We start from the raw sequence: 18,155 nt of genomic DNA, 5'->3' as shown, positions 1-18,155 counted from the left end.
CAGAGCTATCACCTCTCAAGGTGGAGGAATGATGAAATATCTCTCAACCCCACCATGCAACCCCCACCACCCCCACTTCTGTGGAAGACTACTGGCAGATCGGCAGTGTTAATGACGAAGATCTTTAAGAGCAGCGATGCTGGCGCGAAATGAATGAATTTACATTTCATGGAAGGGTTTCTCTGGACGCTTTGCTTATCCTGTGCGAAAGCTGTGCCCGTTCCAGTACAGTTACTGGGCCTTAGTGGCTGGGATCGAGTTGCTCTCGGCTCTGGATGCGCCGAAGGATGCCCTCATATCTGTTACACATCCGAGTCATCAAGTAATTTTCAACTTGTTCTTTAAACAATTTTAAGGGCGCGACGGCACTTTGTTTGATGTATCTTGCAGGGCCAGATCACATGATGCGCATGATTTTGATCAAGATGTAACAGTTGCGCATCGCAGGCACCATCTCCATCACCATCTCTATGGGCGTTATGATCACTTGCAGTTGTAACATTGCAGTTACAAGACGTGTTCTTATAGGCTCAATCTCGCATTTCAAGCCTCAAGAAGTGATTTCGCCTGGATCTCAACGGACTACTAGGACTAGGTATTTGATTCCCATTGGCAATATATTATAACAGAGCATCATCCAAACAAATTACTAGAGTCTGGAAAGCTAGAGCCACCTTTAGGGCCTAGTGATCTCTCGGTTTTAAAAGGTTGAAATCTTGTCACCCATAGCTTTACATGGCAAACGCCGCTTGAATTGCCGGAGATAATGACCAAACGAATAGGAATTTGAGAAGAAATAACACCAAGATTGGTGGTAGCAATAAACTGCCAGATTCAACACTATTTTAGATCCTGATGTTCAGTCACCAACCTGTAGTGATGGATACTCAACTTCTGCTTGGGCACATGAGGCCGTTTCAGCCACTGAAGCCCAGCCAACAAATTTTCGGATTGGTTCTACCAATGCTGTTGATCAGTCAATGACTTCATATCCCGATAATCCTGTGGTGAAATCAAGAAAATGATCATCAGAAGTAGCCATAGTAGCTGTTTCGACAATTAGCTTAAGAGGCTTTCATAAGACCAGTAGAACTTTTGAATCTCCAAAGTTTCAAAGCGGGGCCCATTTTGCTAGACCTCAGGATGGAATTACAACAGGTTTGACGATGTAATCGCAGAGTTCGATATCCGTGTGTTTGTCTCGTATGAGTATGAAAGTCCTATGGTAGATGAGACTAGCTAGCAACCTCAACAAGGTAGCAAATCAAATATAACCAACCTGACCTTGATGAATATGTTACTCCTATTAGTTTTGAATTCTGATTTAGCTCACTCAGCCGCATCAGCTCTACTCATATATCAGGTCGCTATTCTTGACAGTCCACTCAAGAACACCAATATCGTCCATCAGCGCATTAGACTATTGAGTTACCGTGTGTCATTTCTTAAAGGCAGTCAGATTACAGAAGTATTAGGTGATCCTCATTTAGTCTTCACGTCGAAATCTTTGAGAAACATCAATTATAAACAAGCTATTTTCGAACCAAGTGGTTGCCGTCACTCTCCACCCAGATTTAGTATAAGATATACTTGTGGGACTGAGGAGATTATGACAGGTTGATGTTTCCTGCGAGGGAAGAATCAGTGATTTCTCGACTGTAATTTTCAACGAATTAACGCCACATGATCTTACAGAGGTATCGAGAGCTTTATTCCCTACGTACCGCACTCAATCAGGGATGAAGAGATCATCCATCATTTCATCTAATCACCAACTTAAGATTCAATGTCTACTTCACTGGCGGGGAATGATGGATTGAAAATCATGAACGATGGTGCAAGCGGATTAACTTCATCCAAATCTCTGTGCCAACAATCCACTGGGAAACTAGTAGCCATTAAAGGATGCGGTGCGACGATTGCGAAAGCTATTACCTTCCTTACGCTCTGCAATCAAAATTGCACATTGATTTCAGGTTAATCTATAAGATAATTAGATTTTATATAGTGCAGCAGGTATACTTATCATTGAGGATCCAAATATTCTTGGAATCCTGAAAACTCTTCAAATCAGGCGTCTAATTTTCATATCAAGGATTTTCAATCTCTCTTCTACGTTTACCTGAAATTGACGCAATTCATCATTTGTACGAGATTTAGGCTCCATCATTTATTAAGGTCATTGTTTCTGCGCTTAGCAGGTAGCCGCAGCGGCTTCAACAATTTCTCAGAACTTCATACCACTATCAGCTTATTAGCGCGTTAATTGAGATCGATTCAGCTTGGCGACCAATAGTCAGTCCGTCAAAAGCGCTTTTGTTTGCGTCGCGATTGTTTATAAACTAAGATGGGCAACTTGAGCATGTCAATTAAATAACTTTCATTTTATGCTTATTTAGAAATTTGCCTTTATATCTGGTATCTGTTTTGATACATTGCATTTTTCATTCATCGAAAATGTTTATCTATACACCTTTACTACTTTTTTTGTCGGCTCTCTCGACTACAGCCACAGGAGACCCGGAAATCCCTTCAGCACAAATCACACCAGCCCCTACCACTTTTGAAAGCCTCGCCCTCCGTGATACTGCTGAGGCTACAACTACTACACATGGTCCACCCCCCGACATTGTTAATGCCAAGCCAACACCATTCCCTTCCTTCTGCTGTACTTATAATATTACGGAAAAACTCGATTCCAGCTTTAAAGCGCATTACGTTCTCAACTTAAATAGTTTTGGAAACATAGATTCGTCCCCCGCACACTCTAGCGAGAGTGGGGCCGTTGATTGTGTCCCTGGACTCAAGAATGCGATTGATGGAGCTTTTATGGAAAAAAGCGGATATGAATCGTCAATTGGGTGTTATCCAAGTTACGGAGGTATAAATGATACATATGTGAAACTAGAAATGACAGCACCTTCTGAATATCAAGGGAAAGCTCTCCTGGATGTTGTGGTAAGAGTCTTCAAAACAAGAAAATATAAAGGAAAGAAGAATTAACAGCTTATCTTGGCAGAGGAAATGGGCCCCAGGCTGGGCAGCGCCAAGCATGGCAGCGGCAGGCCCGGTATCACCACAATGGAAGGATCCTCGAACTCTTGTGCCGGATGATGCAACTTGTGTGAAGGGTGGTTCATGCTCTAAACAACAGGTGAGATTTCACTGTTCATCCCCTTGACAAAATCTTAAATGCTAACCGAGACGCTTTAAAGCTTCCAGAGGGATATTGTTTATCAAACTGTGAATGATAAGTTGAATCTGGAACGAAGACGGAAACGCTTCCAAATTACTATCAGAATGTATCAAAATTAGAGAAGCCTGATGGATAAGCTACGTGCTAGCAACTGGCCGATTTCTTTGTTTTACGATGTCGGTTCTGATTTTATTGTATAAGGATAGAAGATGATTAGGAAAGAATCAGTTTTATATGATTCTATCGGAATTGAGTGTGCTATGTAACATGAACTAGCGACATCATCGGTGTTATGTCAAATTGTACTCGAGTGTCTAGATACAAGTGGACCAATAAAACTAGTGCCATTTTAATGTTCACGCCTGACATAAGAATTGGCTGAGCAATGTCCAAAGCCAACCTAAACAACATTCGTGATTTATCCAATGTTCAAATGTGACTCTGACATTTGAGCATTACCGCAAATGGCCAGATCCTTATCCAACTACGATTTTTCTTTGTCTAACTTCTGTTAATTTTAAACATTGAGTATTGAATACCAAGTTAGATTCCGGTAATTGGTCTCCACAGCATTGTTTAATCCAAGCACTGACCTTGAAATCTAGCTAATGTTCAAATCCAACTCCAATTTTCGGAAGCCCGCCTAAGAAAGAAATGTGGATTCATGAGCACACTAGCCCAAGCACTTGACCCCAGACTCAATCATACGAAACGTGAAACTCAATCCCATTGAATGTGAGGGGACCTCAAAAGCAACGGGAAAGACACTTGGCAAAAGAAATACCAAGGTGCGAAGAAGACTCTATTCCCAACTTTCCTTCGCTGCAACCACTAACCTATCTCCGTTGAGACATGGTATATATATCAGCAGTACTGGCTTAATTAGCTTATATCTCTTAGAAGAGGACCTCTGATCTAACTTGCCATTTGAAATTTTTGCGTCAGTTGAAACTCTTCTTTAGTCTGCCTTGGCACACGAGGGTAGCTTTTTGCTGCATTCTTTGGATGCTCGATCTGCGACTTGTAATAAAGCTCAGCGGCATGGTCTGTATCAATAAGATTGCCGAAGAAATGCACGAGTCTTGCAACTACTTCTCGCTTTTCATTGGCGCGACACCGGCTGTTATCGTATTCTTTATTTCAATATATCGCCCACTCATGTAGCATGGGGTCTTAATACTCTGGTTTTATTATTATTTAAATGACAGGCGCTAATGTCAGCAATTATGAACCTAGTACCACACTCTGCCTCAATCTCATCGAGAAGTATTCCTTCCCTGACCATGGGGTAACCCGTAAAACTCCCTGTCCAATCGTTTGAATACGACTCATAATAAGCGCGAGTTTTATTTATGATGAAAGCAAGATTGGGATCTGGATCTGAAGAGCGTCTGGGAAACTTTCTTGTAGATGGCCATGATTTTAGCACTAGTATTATACCTAGTATCATGTTTATCTTCCTTGAGTTCATCGTTTATAAGCTTTACAACGTTTTCTTCTTCTTCTTCTTCTTCAAGCTGATCTCTGCAATATCTCAAGCTCATCTTCAAATAGTTGGCCCACTGTTTTTTAATAAATTTGTCGATTCTACTATATTTCGGGGGTGGTGGCATAGACATGATGAATATTTACCTCTACTTTATGGTGACAATAGTATGTATTTCAAGTGTAGGTGGGAATTACATAAAGAAAAGCAGCAGAAAGCAGAGGGGGAGACCGGGTCCTATTTGAACCCATCTTGAAGGACTTCCGAGCTTGCATCAGTCACTGAAGTAAAGAATTAATTTGAGGATCGATGTCTGTTCACAGCCTCTGACAGTATACAAAAATGGTGCACTGATGAGTGATTCTGTCACACCATCTTGTATTCTAGTCATTTCAGAGAGTTTTGAGGCTCACTTGGTCATAGAACTTTGTTCATGATATATGTGACAAGGGCATTTGAATATGAGTGGAAATGAAGCATGTCATATAACAACCATGGTCGAAGTCAGTCATGAATATAGTGAATCTTGAAGCAAGAACACTCCTTACCAGTCATTCTCGCCAACAAGAGGTGTCATTTTGGTGAATTCGATTCTAAAAATACCTTCAAGCATTCCAATCTCTCAGAGACGTACTCATTGACACGAACGAGTCCCGCCTCTCTGCCATGAAGACGCTTTATTCAAGAGAGTCTCCCCAAGTCATCCCAAGAGCCGCAAAATGGCAATCTGCTGCGTGGAAATACGTGGAAAGAATTTATGTGATGGTTGCAAAGTAGCAAAGCGAAAGTCAAGAGAGAGAGAATATCCATTGCGTTGCTACTCCCAAGTATTCCCAAGTACGGAGAAAGCTCTCTAAAGGTGAACCTCCCATCGGAATCAAGAAAGAAAGTGCTCGCGTAAACATTGCGATCTGGTAGGTTATACATCCACAGCTTCAAGATAACAGGGTCCACCAGTCCTGTGCCCAACAGCCACAATGAAAATAGGATCTTCCCAAGTCAGCGTAGATACCGCAATGATGCGAAAAGCACTCTTCATGGGTGTTTCCCAAGCTGTGAAAGCCTTATATCCAATTCCGGCTGCTACAACAACAGGCTCTCGAGCATGGAAAATTGGACTACTAGTGCTACTGCTCTTGGCACCACGACTCGACTTGATAAAGAGACACCCGAGAATCGCGAGGTGATCATAAAAAAGTACCGATGCGAACTACAGCTCTACTAGGCACGCAATTTCTGTTTTTCTATTGATAAAATTGCCTCATTCCCCAACGAGATTTCCTCAGGAAACAAATGCCAATTTTTGGATTGGATAAATGAAGTCAATCTGAAAAGACTCGTGGGCCCAAGTGAACCAATTACCACTACTAGAAACGATATATTTTGCAATGTGATGAAGTTTTCACGGAAATGACTTGGCTAATTAGAAACTCTAAAATCAACTACTATCTCACATTTCATCTTACACTCAATTCATAACAAGCATACATACACATACACACACATACATACAAATCAAGCCCCACATCCAAACTCGACCCTCTAACATGAATTCAAATATACATTCAAATATACATCAAAAATATAAATTCGTACATAAACAACAATAAGCATCTATGTATTCTACCATCTCCTGCCCCCCCAGGCAGCCACCTACCCGCTAAAATCAACTCCTAAGCCACCCATCCACCCTCCATCCAGGCAATCCCATTTCCATTCCCATATATATTCCCATCCCATCCCACCCCTCGTATTTTCCCTTCCAACATCACACATTCATTAACCCCTTCATTCATAAGACCATATTCTAAACATATACAGATACGGGTATAAACTAGCTCGCTCTTACAATTGCAGTAAAACAAATAAATCAAAACAGAACAAAACGAATATCATATCAGATCATTTCATTCCATATCAAAACCTCGAATAGCCTCTCTCTCCTACAACCCGACACTCCTGATCCATTACGAAACATAACTCTTGTATTCATTGTACAGCTTTCCATCACTCCTGCCTCCGCGCAGCGCACTAATAATTTCTCATCCTCTAAGAAATGTATTTATTCACCCTCCCCGGTATCAGTCTGCGTAAGGATTCCACTCCATACCAGGATAGCTCGTTGCCGACATTTGCAATCTTTCCTCTGTTGTATGTGTTGGTTTGCCGATGACGCCTTTAATGCAATTATTCTCGCTAATCTCGCGTTCCTCAATATCTGCCACCCCATCACCCCCCATCATTGCAACTCCGTTTTCTGCCCCCCTTTCTGCGTATCTGTCTACCAAATCGGCATCCTCGCTTGGCAATCTTGAAATCGGATGGGCGATATTCCCGCTAAGACGCTTCGGGCCGTCATCGCAATCCACATAAAGTTTATCTTCCATCACACTCACCCTATGTGGTTGTGGAGATGGAGAGTCAGAAATTTGTGACACAGCACTAACAAGACTTCTTCCCGTGCTAGAACGCCGCAAACCATCATCCGTAGCCACTGAAAGATTTCTATCTCGATGCCAGTCTGGGCTTTGTTGAGATGGCGAGGGTGGCAAAGGAAAACGATCGATGTCAATATTTTCGTATGACGGTGAGAATTCATCCATGGGTAAAGGAATTGAAGTTGGACTTCTTGGTGCCACATTCTCATTCTTGGGATGTCGGATAGGTGGCGTAGATGAACAATAGTATTGATCACTTTCATCACTGCTACGTGGTAACGCAAGCTGAAAAGGACGTTGCTGGCCAGGCTGCTCGCGAGCGGGCGATCGGGCTAGGATGTCCTCGTGGCTTGGGAGATCGGTGCGAATCGGAGATGTCAATGGCGAGTTATGTGTATCTAAGAATGGTAAATTAATAAGTCTTCTTTCAGATGAGAAGGTTTGATGAAGTTGTGGCGATTGGTGCAAAATTGAGGTACTAGGATAAGCAAGAGGCGAGACAGGTGGAGATACTAAGTACTGTTGGGATGAACCGGACAGAGGATCTCCGAGAGACAGATGCCGAAGTTTATTGATACCACGTGGGTCATAGTCCGTAGGTGTTGCAGTCGTTCCATCACCACGGACAAGATTATATCCATCTGGAATGGGGACTGAATCATATTGAGGCTCAGGGATTCGTGGTGGGCTACCGTTCCGAGGAGGATAATAATGAGAGCGTGAACTTAAGTTTTCCTGTTTGCTACCTTCTGACTTTCTAAAATTGCGAGTTCGTTCTCGTCCTTGATCTTTTTTCCTTAATCTTTGTGTGGGTGTGGCAAATGCGTCGGGTAAGTCCTCGTGTGATTCTACAGCCAGGTCTGAGTACATTCTAGCCACTGGTACAACCACAGGCTTTCTGCCATTATCTTCACTTCTTTGGCTGTCTTTCTCTAGCGTATTCGATCTTTTTCTAAGCATACCGGTCAATAGTCCACTCACTGAAGGGCGCCTCGGGCGGGGTTCCAGATTCAGCTTACTATCCTGTCTTGATGGGGTTTCAGTCTTTTGAAGAGATGTGGAAGGGGCTAATTTAGAAAGAAAGTTCAACGGTTGACTTGGTCTTCGTTTATGGTTCGCGTTTGTGCTTTGTATGGAATGGCCTTCGAACTGGGGAGAAGAAAGGGTGCCACTTCGGGGACTATAGCTTGAAAGGTCTGTCGTGGCCCTTTTTGGCTTGAAGAGTACCGACCCATCTCCTTTGGGAGAACGCGAAAAGAGGCCACTTAAGCCGCTTAATCGACCACGCTTCTCATCTTTCTGAAATGTTCTACCCATTGTAGTCGTAGAATGCCCAATCATACTAGAATGCGGTGCTCCCAATGTAGAATTAGGATTGAGAGAAGGGTTTGGCGTTTGAGAATTATCATGCTGGCTTGTCATAAAATTGGACTGACTACCAGAATATTGTGCTACCATACTCTCTCTTCCGGAATTGGATGAGTGTTCACCGGTCATATCGAAATTGCCCCAGAAGCCAGATCCCCTTCTTTTCTGCCTGTCGTCACGCATCGGAGAAGGAGTAGAGGTATCAGCAGGAGGTGTTTTCTCATCCTTCGAAACAGACCTTCGTCGTTCTCTAGACAAAGAGCGTACGAGATTTATACCTCTGTGAACAAGGTCCGAGCTACGTCGTCGCCGATGAGTAGTAGGCTCATTGGAGCTTTGAGGGAGCCGAGATCCAGGGAGCTCATATGAAGGAAAAGGTTCAGTTCGACTAGGAGGTGCCTGATTATATCCACGTGGAATATCAGGCTCATTTCTGATTCCAGTAACCGGGCCCCCAAATAGTTCGGGGTAGCGTTGAGTGGAAGAAGGAGGTGTCTCAAATGGTAAAGCTGGTATGAGTGGCGGAGCATTACTATCACGAGGCTGAACAAACTGCTTGTCAGAAGTCGAACCTCGTCTAGATCGAGAATTGTTTGAGACGCTGTTCCATGAGTCTTGTCGATTATGTCTGATGGCTGGGTTTGATCGCCCCATGTCTTGCGTAGGGCTTTTTTGAACAAATGGATCGGTGACACGAGGGAAAACCGAGAAACGTGGCTGCGGGCTAATTTGGAGATTTGGTTTTGGGTCTCGAACCACGTCTGCAATTGCAACATCTGCATGGGAATTCTGCTGTGGGGCAAGATTCTTTTTAGCCTCCATTGCATTCGATGTTGCTGCATCTTGTGTAACACCATTATAATCAACATCAAGCTCATCCTCATCATCAGATATAGGAAATCTGGTTTGGGGTCTTCTGGATCCAAATTCGAATCCGAACTTGGATGTGCGTCGGATAGGCGGCAATGTCTTGGATGAAGGTTGCCTTCCTTGCTCCCCATAAGCAGCTATAGTCTGATTAATCGTTTGTGCAGGAAGAAGTGTCTGTACAGAACCCATAGGCGGTCGACTATAATGATCATGTGTAGTAGCCTGATCCAGACTTGCTCCTCGCGGTCGATTAATCATGCTGATCGGAGGCCGAGTTGATGCTTCCAACTCTGCAGGAGCTTGAACTGTGTTCCCTCCGATGATCGATGCAGCTAATGCCGAATTTCTTCGATCGAAGTTCTCTTTTTGAGCATTATTAGAAGCCGTGTTATCACTAATTGATTGCACACTCCTTGGCAGAACGGAGGGATTGTTTGATCCACAATCGGCATTCATTGGAAATTCATTAGTTTGCTTGTCAGTGGCGAAGTGATCTAAATCGGCAAATTGGGCTGTGTCGAAAGGATCCCATGTCAGTTCAAACTTGCTCATGGGGGCCGGAGAATTTAGAATATGTCGCTCATCCATTTTATCGGGAGCTAAAATCTCACCTGCGGTATCACGTGCCACTACATTTATCTCGTCCGCGTATTCCGCTTGTGTCTCTTCGTCGCTTGTGGGAGGAATGCTGACCATGCTAATCGGAGTAAGCACATCCGATGAAGTTGAAATTTGTGAGTGTCTAGTTGGTTCGGATGGTATGTTCTGCTCTACACTCTGACCGGGATCGGCCCGGCCTGTAGCTTTCGATAAATTAAGCGCTAAGCCCCATGATGAACGATCAGGGTTTCTCGACTTGGGAAGGGGACTTGTCTAAAGAAGGGTTAGACTCAGCGCTGCAACACTCATGATATGATGATGATGATGACGATGATGATGATGGGCCACACAGCAAGGAGAAAAAAACAATTGTGATGGGCTGGATTCTTCCTTAGTCGTACACACCCGTCAGACGGGATTGGGAAAGCAATAAGCATTCACCCACGCTAACTAAGCAAAACGATGGAAACTCAAAAAATAAAACGCCTAAAAACCCATATCCAACCCAGAAGGAGATGTTAATCTACCTTATCGCTACTACCGGCCGCACGAAGCCTGTTCTTGCCTTTTGCCAGCAATCCTTTACCTGCCTGGAAACCAGCCTTTCCAGCCTTACCACCAAATATTCCAGCGGTGTGAAGAAACTCTTTCCCCTTAGCTTGAACTTGTTGAGTTGTAATTTTAGCATGAGCTGGTGAGAAGCCCTGCTGAATACCAGAAGGTCCAGTTTGTCCTGGTCGTGATGGAAGTACTGATGTTTGCGATGGTGCACTAGCATTTAAATATTGTTGATAGTAAGGCGATTGCAGTGCCGCGGATCCGCTTCTTGTATTTCTTCTGGTTGAGCCAGTCGGTACACTTGTTCTAAAACCTCCGTAACATTCATTCACATCAGCATGCTCTGGTTGTTCAGCCTTCAAGGCAAATATCCATTCATGGATACCCGAGTCCATAGCCGCAAAGCGCTCCCTTGTTTCATCGAAAGCATGTACCCTTTCATGGACATCTTTCATCCCTACAATTTCTTTAAACGTTAAAATCTTTCCCATGCTAGATGACCGTGGAGAAGTGGCGGATTCACGTCGTGCAGGTGAGGGTTCACGTGGGATGAAGGGACTTGGACTACTCGATGCAGAGTGGGGATTAGACCCTAATGGGTCAGTGGATAGATCCAATGTTGACCCATAAGCCGGGTGCTCATCCTCAGGAGTGAGGACGATTGGATATGAAGCAAATTGCGGTTGCTCCTTTTCTTGAGCCAAAGAAACGTCAGCGGCGGGCGGGGATTCAGGGCTAATCGTGTGTTGAGTAACAGCAGCAGCAGCACCACCTCCAAGAAGCACAGCACCAGTACCTAAGGCGATATCTCTTCCCATGTGATCATCATTACGTGGAACCTCTTCTAAGACTTCCTTCTCCATGTATGGCTCCGGGTCAATCTGTTGTAGGCCTTCAATTGGTGCATCGACTTCCTCCACGGGAAGCTCAACTTGATTTGCTGGTGATTCAGGCATACTAGTATCAGTTGGAGGTACGCTCTCCATACCTTTTTCCCAAGAGAAACGAGTCGGTAAAGGTGGACGAGCTTGATGCTTTGACATTCGATGAGAGCTGAGGGGTCGAATTTCAGGCATATCTGCTGGGATGGCTTGCTCCGCTTGTAGCTTGCCGGGAGATGATGTTGCTATTGGGGACGAGTTATCTTCGTCGCCTATATCATTCCAGTAGTCATCATACACATCCGTTAAGTATGTGCTCTCGCGCGATTCATCCATATTATCGGAGACTGGTCTTTCACGCAAGTTTTCGTGAACTTTTTCTGATTGTGATGGGCGCGGGGATAGACTTTTGACTATGTCTTTCCGGAGTCTATCATTTTCTTCGTCCAAAGGTCCAGTGTCAGTGCTCAGGGTTGGCAAAACCTGCGGTCGCAAAGGTGGAAGAAAGAGTTCATTAGCACTAAAATCATTTGCTGTATTCGAGTGGAAGTCCATAGTTGGCTCCAAGAGAGTTTCCGACGCGGGTTCTTCACTAGAGACTAAGTTGTCTTTGATTGGTGGTATAGATGAAGAATCTGGGGGGCTGGGTTGATCGACATAGTCAGGACGCAGTTGAGCTTCAGGAGAAGCCTTTTCTAGACTAGGTATTAATTCAGGATGCGGCGTCATAGCAGAATGTACATTTCCATTTGGATCAGGTGTTGGCATAGAGTCAGATTTGACACCGAGCGTAACACGTGCTGCTTCCAGAGATGACTCCGGAAGAGAATGTTTAGTCGTAGTAGGTGTTAAATCTTCCGTTGCTAAAGCTTGAACTGGATCACTTGGCACCTGAGGAGACGGTGACCGAGGTGTCTCTGGTTGAACAGTGCTAGTAGTTGCAGTGGTCGTATATGACTGCCATCCACCTGGAATTTGAGGGCGAAAACTCACATCGCGATCGAGGCTCGGACGTGCGGGTTCTGGATCAGCATCCTGATCGTTCCCTTCGGTGGGAGAGGTAGGAGTTACGGATGATATCCAGGCTTGTTCTCCCATTGATATTCTTTTGGAAGCGTTACCGAGATCTGGTGTTCGGGCGGGGCTATTACCCGGACTTGGAGTACTAATATCGCGTCGATGGCCTGGAATAAAAGTTGGAGGAATTATCTGCTGATCGCTTTCATGTGACATCGCTTGAAGACGTGGAGAGACAGGTTCAATTTGCTCCATGATAGCAGGTGTTGACATGTCACGATCGCGGTTGTCCATAGTGCTTGGACCACGACTCATGATGGGGCTAATTCCGGCTGTCCCGGTGCTTTCACTATCAGATCTCTTTACATTACCTTCAGTCTTAGAAACTGGTGTTGGAGGAACCGAGTTATCGTCCTTGCTATCAAAGGCTTGGTTGACAACAGACTTGAATCCGAAGGAGGGTTGACTCCGAAGAGAGGTATCTCCTGGCTGGTTAGAATTTCCCGGGGACGTTTGCTCTGGTAATTCTGATATGGTTTCGGTTGGAGGAACGGGGGCACTGTCATTCGTTGATCGAGAAAAGAAGTCAGAACCAAATCCGGAAATTCGATGCAAGTCCGGGAGCGTGGGACTTGTAGTGTTAGGCTCGGTTGGAGAATTTATAATCTCTTGGGCTGGTGATGGAATTTCATTAGCATTAAACCCATCGAAGCCGTATTCACTCTTTCGTTCTTTAACAGGTTCTAAAATTGGCATCAAACGTCTTCCAGATTCCAAGCCTTCATCACCCATACTATATTTTCCACGATTTCCAGGTCCTAAACTATCAGAACTCGACCTTTCACGGACAGACCCTTTGCCTAGTGAATGTGACATGTCACTCGACCTTTCCATTCCAAGTGAGTCCATGCTAGGTCTGACTGAATCTAACGATGCCCGCTCCCTTTCTTGTTTTTCCTCTTCAATTCGACGATAAATATCCGCAGGCCTGATAAATGGTAAAGGTTTAATATTTGACGCACCTGGGGTGGTTGCAGACCGATCTGCAGAGCCAGGGGAAGGTGAAGGTCTGGAAGTCGTTGGGAATGATTGAGCTACAGTTTCTTGGGATTTTTGGTAAATTCGTTGAGCTTCTGTTCCCGCGGTACTCAGACTGCTCTTTCGTGCAGGAAACTTGGTAGTTGGAGCTGCACTGGTTGCGCTTTGAGGGGCGGGTGCAGGCCGCATAGATAATGGGGCCGGTACTGCAGACGGGGAAAAATCCTTCGAAGTTCCATAATCGCTTGGTGTATTGACTGAACCAACCGACAAGACCGACGAATCATTAGTGTTAGTGCGAGGGGGCAGAGAAATGTCTTCGTTGTTAAAGGAAGATTCGGGTGGCACGGGATTAGCAGACAAGGAAGGTTTTCGTAACCCTGTAGGAGATGACTGCTGCGTAGATATATGTAAAGTTGGGGGGCCACTCGGGTCGCGTGTATGCTTTATACCTCCCACGCCCATTTGAGAAAACCGAGTTGCGGCAACTGTTGAGGAATCGGCAGAGTGAGGTGGGGAGGTAGGTAGTGGCGATTCTTGCCGAACGGTTGCATTCGAAAAGTGCCTCGTCTCATCGTCGGCTTCGAAGGAATTTCTTCTGTTCAATGCGCTGCCAGCAGAAGCTGATGGGAGATTGCCATAACTCTTCTGGCTTCGATCCTGGGACATTCCCCTCGCACCAGCAAGGTTTTGCCCTGGTTGACGTAGACCTGTAGGTTTAGATATTGGTGCGGGTGCTGGTTCGGGCTCATTCCCATATGCATCGTAAGGGTCATATTCATCGTCGTCTCCCCAGTCGTCCCCTCCATAATCTATCTTCTTTGCCTCGGCCCATTTCTTTGTCTTTTGTCGGTTCACGTTCGCTCTGTAGGAGATGGGAGTATTTGCACCTCCAGACATAGGATTCCTGGTGATGGATGATTTAGCCCGGTTCTGCATGACCTGTGAGAATTGCGAAAGGGAGTTACAACAGCTTACAATAATGACCCATTCTTGTCCGAGGTATTGATGTATGGCCTTGCCATGATGCGACAACAAACATTAATTCTTCGCGATCCACGGGAGAATCATATTTTTGACCATGAAATATGATGGATGATGGAAGGTGGATGTTTTGAGTGATTGAGAGGAGATCGAGGGTGGCAAGACAAGATGTCGATTTATTGTTTGTTGACGGAGGATTTTATTATCAGTAGGAGGATGAGGGAATTTGAGGAGAGGAGGTATTAGTGAGTGAGTGGTGAGTGGTGAGTGGTGAGGGAGTGGATCAGATACGACTTTTTGATTATCGGAAATCTTCAGAAGTTCAGATGAATGCTGTGGCTGCTGCGTGATTGATTGCTTCCCCCCCCGGTTTCTTGGAATGAGGATGGGGTAAGGGGTTCTGGATGAAGTCAGAGGCACCTAGTACAAAGACGGCTACCGGTGCGTGGATTTAATATGACGAGAGGATGAAGGGGTGAAACGGTGAAACGATGAGACTATTCCATTACGGTGCGACGACATGAAGATGGATGATTACACGTTATGAGTTGGGGACTTCCAGACATTCAATGGATGATGTGGGTGACAAGTGAGAGCCAGTATGTACGATATGTGTGCATGTGTATATATACACCTCGCTAGTATTCGTGTATGTAAGTGACAATAGTATGTCCTCGATACCTTCCTTACAAACGTGGAGGGGATAACCTGACACATTGTGCTCTGGGCCAAATGAGTAATAAGTACATCTTCACGGAGGGAGGGAGTCCTTTTCTTCATTCATCTCCTCGTCGATGCATGCTGAATGCGTAGACTGTGGAGGAGTGATCGTTGATCGTCAGTACTCACTGCTGCATAGGATCACCAGACGATGATACGACGATGGATGCTCTGCCCGTATACCCACAGACAAGCGTTGCGTTGGAACTCAGCCACAACGTCTACAGACGATGTGCCGATGACGAACGAATGGTATGGAGGGATGCAGAGGACATGGAAAGCTTTTTTTATTTTTATCCTAAAATAAATGTGCAGGGCGGCGAGCGTAATACAACGCAGATAGATAGATAGATATCCAGATTGGCACAGACACAACCGGTGGGGGGACAGATCTTGAGCCTTTCACTGCTGGGGGTCAGGGTTGATGGAACACCAAGAATTTTCAGGAGTAAACAAACGCTGAAGCAAGAGAATCAAGAAGCCGAAACACCAGCTGTCCTATTCTCTGGCATTAATTATCCTTCCATACAACCAACGACTTCAATCAACAAAACAAAACAAAACAAAATAAAACACCCTTTACACCTTTTATACCCTTTAATGCAGAAATCACTTCAATCTAAATACTCCTTCACATAAAAACCACACCACTGCTTTTAACATTCAACATCCTGTACAATTCCCAAAGATATTTATTAAATTACCTGCCGCCTCAAGGGTCTACACCACAACCACAATTGCCATCACAAAGATTCCCAAACACTCAACCACCTCTCATCGCAACCCGCGAACAAAGGAGAAGAATTCTGCGCTGAACCCACCAATACATCTGGTCAATCGCCGAAACCCCTTGCGAAACGATTCCACACATACATCCATCCACGCAAACCATCGCGATGGCCGTCGCATCGATACAAGATCGAACAAACGAGTTCCGATCCGTCCTGACACAAGTGCAAAAGAGACAAGCCTCGTCGAAAGCAGGCGCCCAGAGACAGTCCCTTCTATCCGATTCTCAAAAGGCCGCTGCAAATGGCGATGCGAATGCACATGGCAAACCGCGGAGATCGGAATTTGCGCGGAAGGCGGCCGAGATTGGGAGAGGGATAACGGGGACCATGGAGAAATTACAAAAGTTGGCCGAGTGTAAGATGAGATGCATTTTTCTTTTGGGGTCTGGAAGGAGTCTTGGACGATGAAGGGACGATATGATATGGGGCAAAGAATTAAATACTAATATACCGACGACATAGTGGCGAAACGCAAAACTCTCTTCGACGACCGACCCGTCGAAATCAACGAACTCACATTCATAATCAAGCAAGATCTCTCCTCGCTCAACCAACAAATCTCAAGTCTCCAAAGTCTCACGCGCGCTCAACATCCCAAAGCCGATCAAGAAGGCGAACACAACAAAAATGTCGTCTTCATGCTGCAAGGAAAACTCACCGACGTATCCGTAAATTTTAAAGACGTCCTCGAAGTGCGCACCAAGAATATCCAAGCCTCGCGTTCCCGCACCGAGAATTTCGTTTCGTCAGTCTCGTCGCATGTCCAGCCGAATATTTCCCAATCCGCGAGTCCGCTGTATAGTACGCCGACGAGAGGAAGTCCGGGCCCGGGCCAGGATTTGTTAAGTTTGAATCCCGTGGGTGATCAACAGTTGTTGATGATGGAGGAGGCGCAACCGCAAAATGAATATATTCATCAGAGAGGAGAAGCTATAGAAGCCATCGAGAGGACGATTAATGAACTCGGAGGGATTTTTGGACAATTAGCAACGATGGTTTCGGAACAGAGTGAAATGATTCAAAGAATCGATGCGAATACAGAAGATGTGGTGGATAATGTGGAAGGGGCTCAGAGAGAACTACTGAAATATTGGTCGAGGGTATCTGGTAATCGCTGGTTGGTTGCTAAGATGTTTGGCGTTCTTATGATTTTCTTTTTGTAAGTTTCATCACCCCTCTTTTATTCTCGACTTGTAGAGGAATTCAGCTAACATTCATCACAGACTTTGGGTCTTAATAGCGGCATAGAGGTTCGGTTGTTATTGAGATACATGACCTAACGCGATGTCGAATGCATGGAGATGAGGAAAGCAATTGTACCATTATTGTTGTTGTTGTTGTTGTTATCGTAGTAGATGAGATATACCTTTTAATGAATAAAGCCTCACGAAATGGCACTGTTGGTTCGAGAATGCTATCTATCTATCTATTCTGAGTAGAGTTCTTCTCCGTTAGAAATGGATATGTGCATATTAAATCTTTCCTGTATATATAGCTATACTAACTCTTCCTACACTCCGATATTGTCTTTCGTGTCTTTCTTTCTTTTTGTTACTAGATACAAGAACGAACTTGTAATTAATAAAAGAATGTGGAAATGTTGGCTAGATCTCTAGCAGACGTGTTTGGGAATTGGAACTGAACTGAACTGAGTCTACCTACTCATTCATAATTTTGTTTGATATCTTTTATTACTTCTTCTTCCTTGTGTCCTTCGTCCCTCTTTAAAATCTGTATGTATGTATATGTTTATTTCAAATATCGAAAGCCGATGGATGGATGGATGGATGGATGGATGGATGGATGGATGGATGGATGGATGGATGGATGATGATGTAGAGAGATGGATAGAGAGATAGATAGATAGGTAATAATGAATAGATAATAATAATATAACTAGACAAACAATCCATCCCTTCTCTTCCCTCCCATTCCCATTCCCATTCCCCACTCATCCATCCACCCACCTCATTACAGATCTCCACACTCCTCTCCATAAAAAAGAATCCACCCCTCTTTTATTCTCATTCACCACCTCCCCTCCCTTCCCCAAAAAATCAAATCAAAAACCAACAAAAATGAATAACAGTCAAGGTGTTCCTCAACTCGCAGAATGCGGCTTCTGTGGATCGAACACAGTGCCTCCAGATAAACTCGACATCGCATGATGCTCGAATAGAAACAGAAGTGGACTTCAGTCTGGCGCTC

The 18,155-nt window shown here is 44.6% G+C and overlaps 3 protein-coding genes across 7 annotated transcripts; 2 read left to right on the top strand and 1 right to left on the bottom strand.

Annotated features, from left to right (window-relative positions):
- The first annotated feature begins 2,417 nt into the window (after window positions 1-2,417).
- Window positions 2,418-3,543, top strand: BCIN_06g04650 (hypothetical protein). The gene is made up of 3 exons (XM_001559174.2): window positions 2,418-2,958; window positions 3,020-3,154; window positions 3,216-3,543. The coding sequence occupies exons 1-3, from the start codon at window positions 2,458-2,460 to the stop codon at window positions 3,249-3,251; spliced, it is 672 nt and encodes a 223-aa protein (XP_001559224.1). The 5' UTR covers window positions 2,418-2,457; the 3' UTR covers window positions 3,252-3,543.
- A 2,673-nt stretch (window positions 3,544-6,216) lies between these two features.
- BCIN_06g04640 (hypothetical protein) lies at window positions 6,217-15,034 on the bottom strand. Of its 5 annotated transcripts, XM_024693548.1 has the most exons (5): window positions 14,431-15,034; window positions 13,437-14,359; window positions 10,486-13,088; window positions 8,140-10,231; window positions 6,217-8,072 (listed from the first exon to the last, which is right to left on the bottom strand). In XM_024693548.1, exons 1-5 carry the CDS (start codon window positions 14,475-14,477, stop codon window positions 8,053-8,055), a joined length of 5,685 nt encoding a protein of 1,894 aa, XP_024549337.1. In that variant the 5' UTR covers window positions 14,478-15,034; the 3' UTR covers window positions 6,217-8,052. The 5 variants fall into 5 exon arrangements, with proteins under 5 accessions (XP_024549337.1, XP_024549334.1, XP_024549336.1 ...); XM_024693550.1 differs by having other exon boundaries at window positions 10,486-14,359; XM_024693551.1 differs by having other exon boundaries at window positions 6,217-10,231.
- Window positions 15,035-15,514: 480 nt separating this feature from the next.
- Bcsed5 lies at window positions 15,515-17,531 on the top strand. The gene is made up of 3 exons (XM_001559179.2): window positions 15,515-16,302; window positions 16,410-17,106; window positions 17,171-17,531. Exons 1-3 carry the CDS (start codon window positions 16,053-16,055, stop codon window positions 17,193-17,195), a joined length of 972 nt encoding a protein of 323 aa, XP_001559229.1. The 5' UTR covers window positions 15,515-16,052; the 3' UTR covers window positions 17,196-17,531.
- The last annotated feature ends 624 nt before the right edge of the window (window positions 17,532-18,155 follow it).

This window comes from Botrytis cinerea, chromosome 6, assembly GCF_000143535.2.
Source record: "Botrytis cinerea B05.10 chromosome 6, complete sequence".
In the NCBI taxonomy this organism is placed as follows: Eukaryota; Fungi; Ascomycota; class Leotiomycetes; order Helotiales; family Sclerotiniaceae; genus Botrytis; species Botrytis cinerea.
This window is presented reverse-complemented; position numbering and strand designations above follow the sequence as displayed.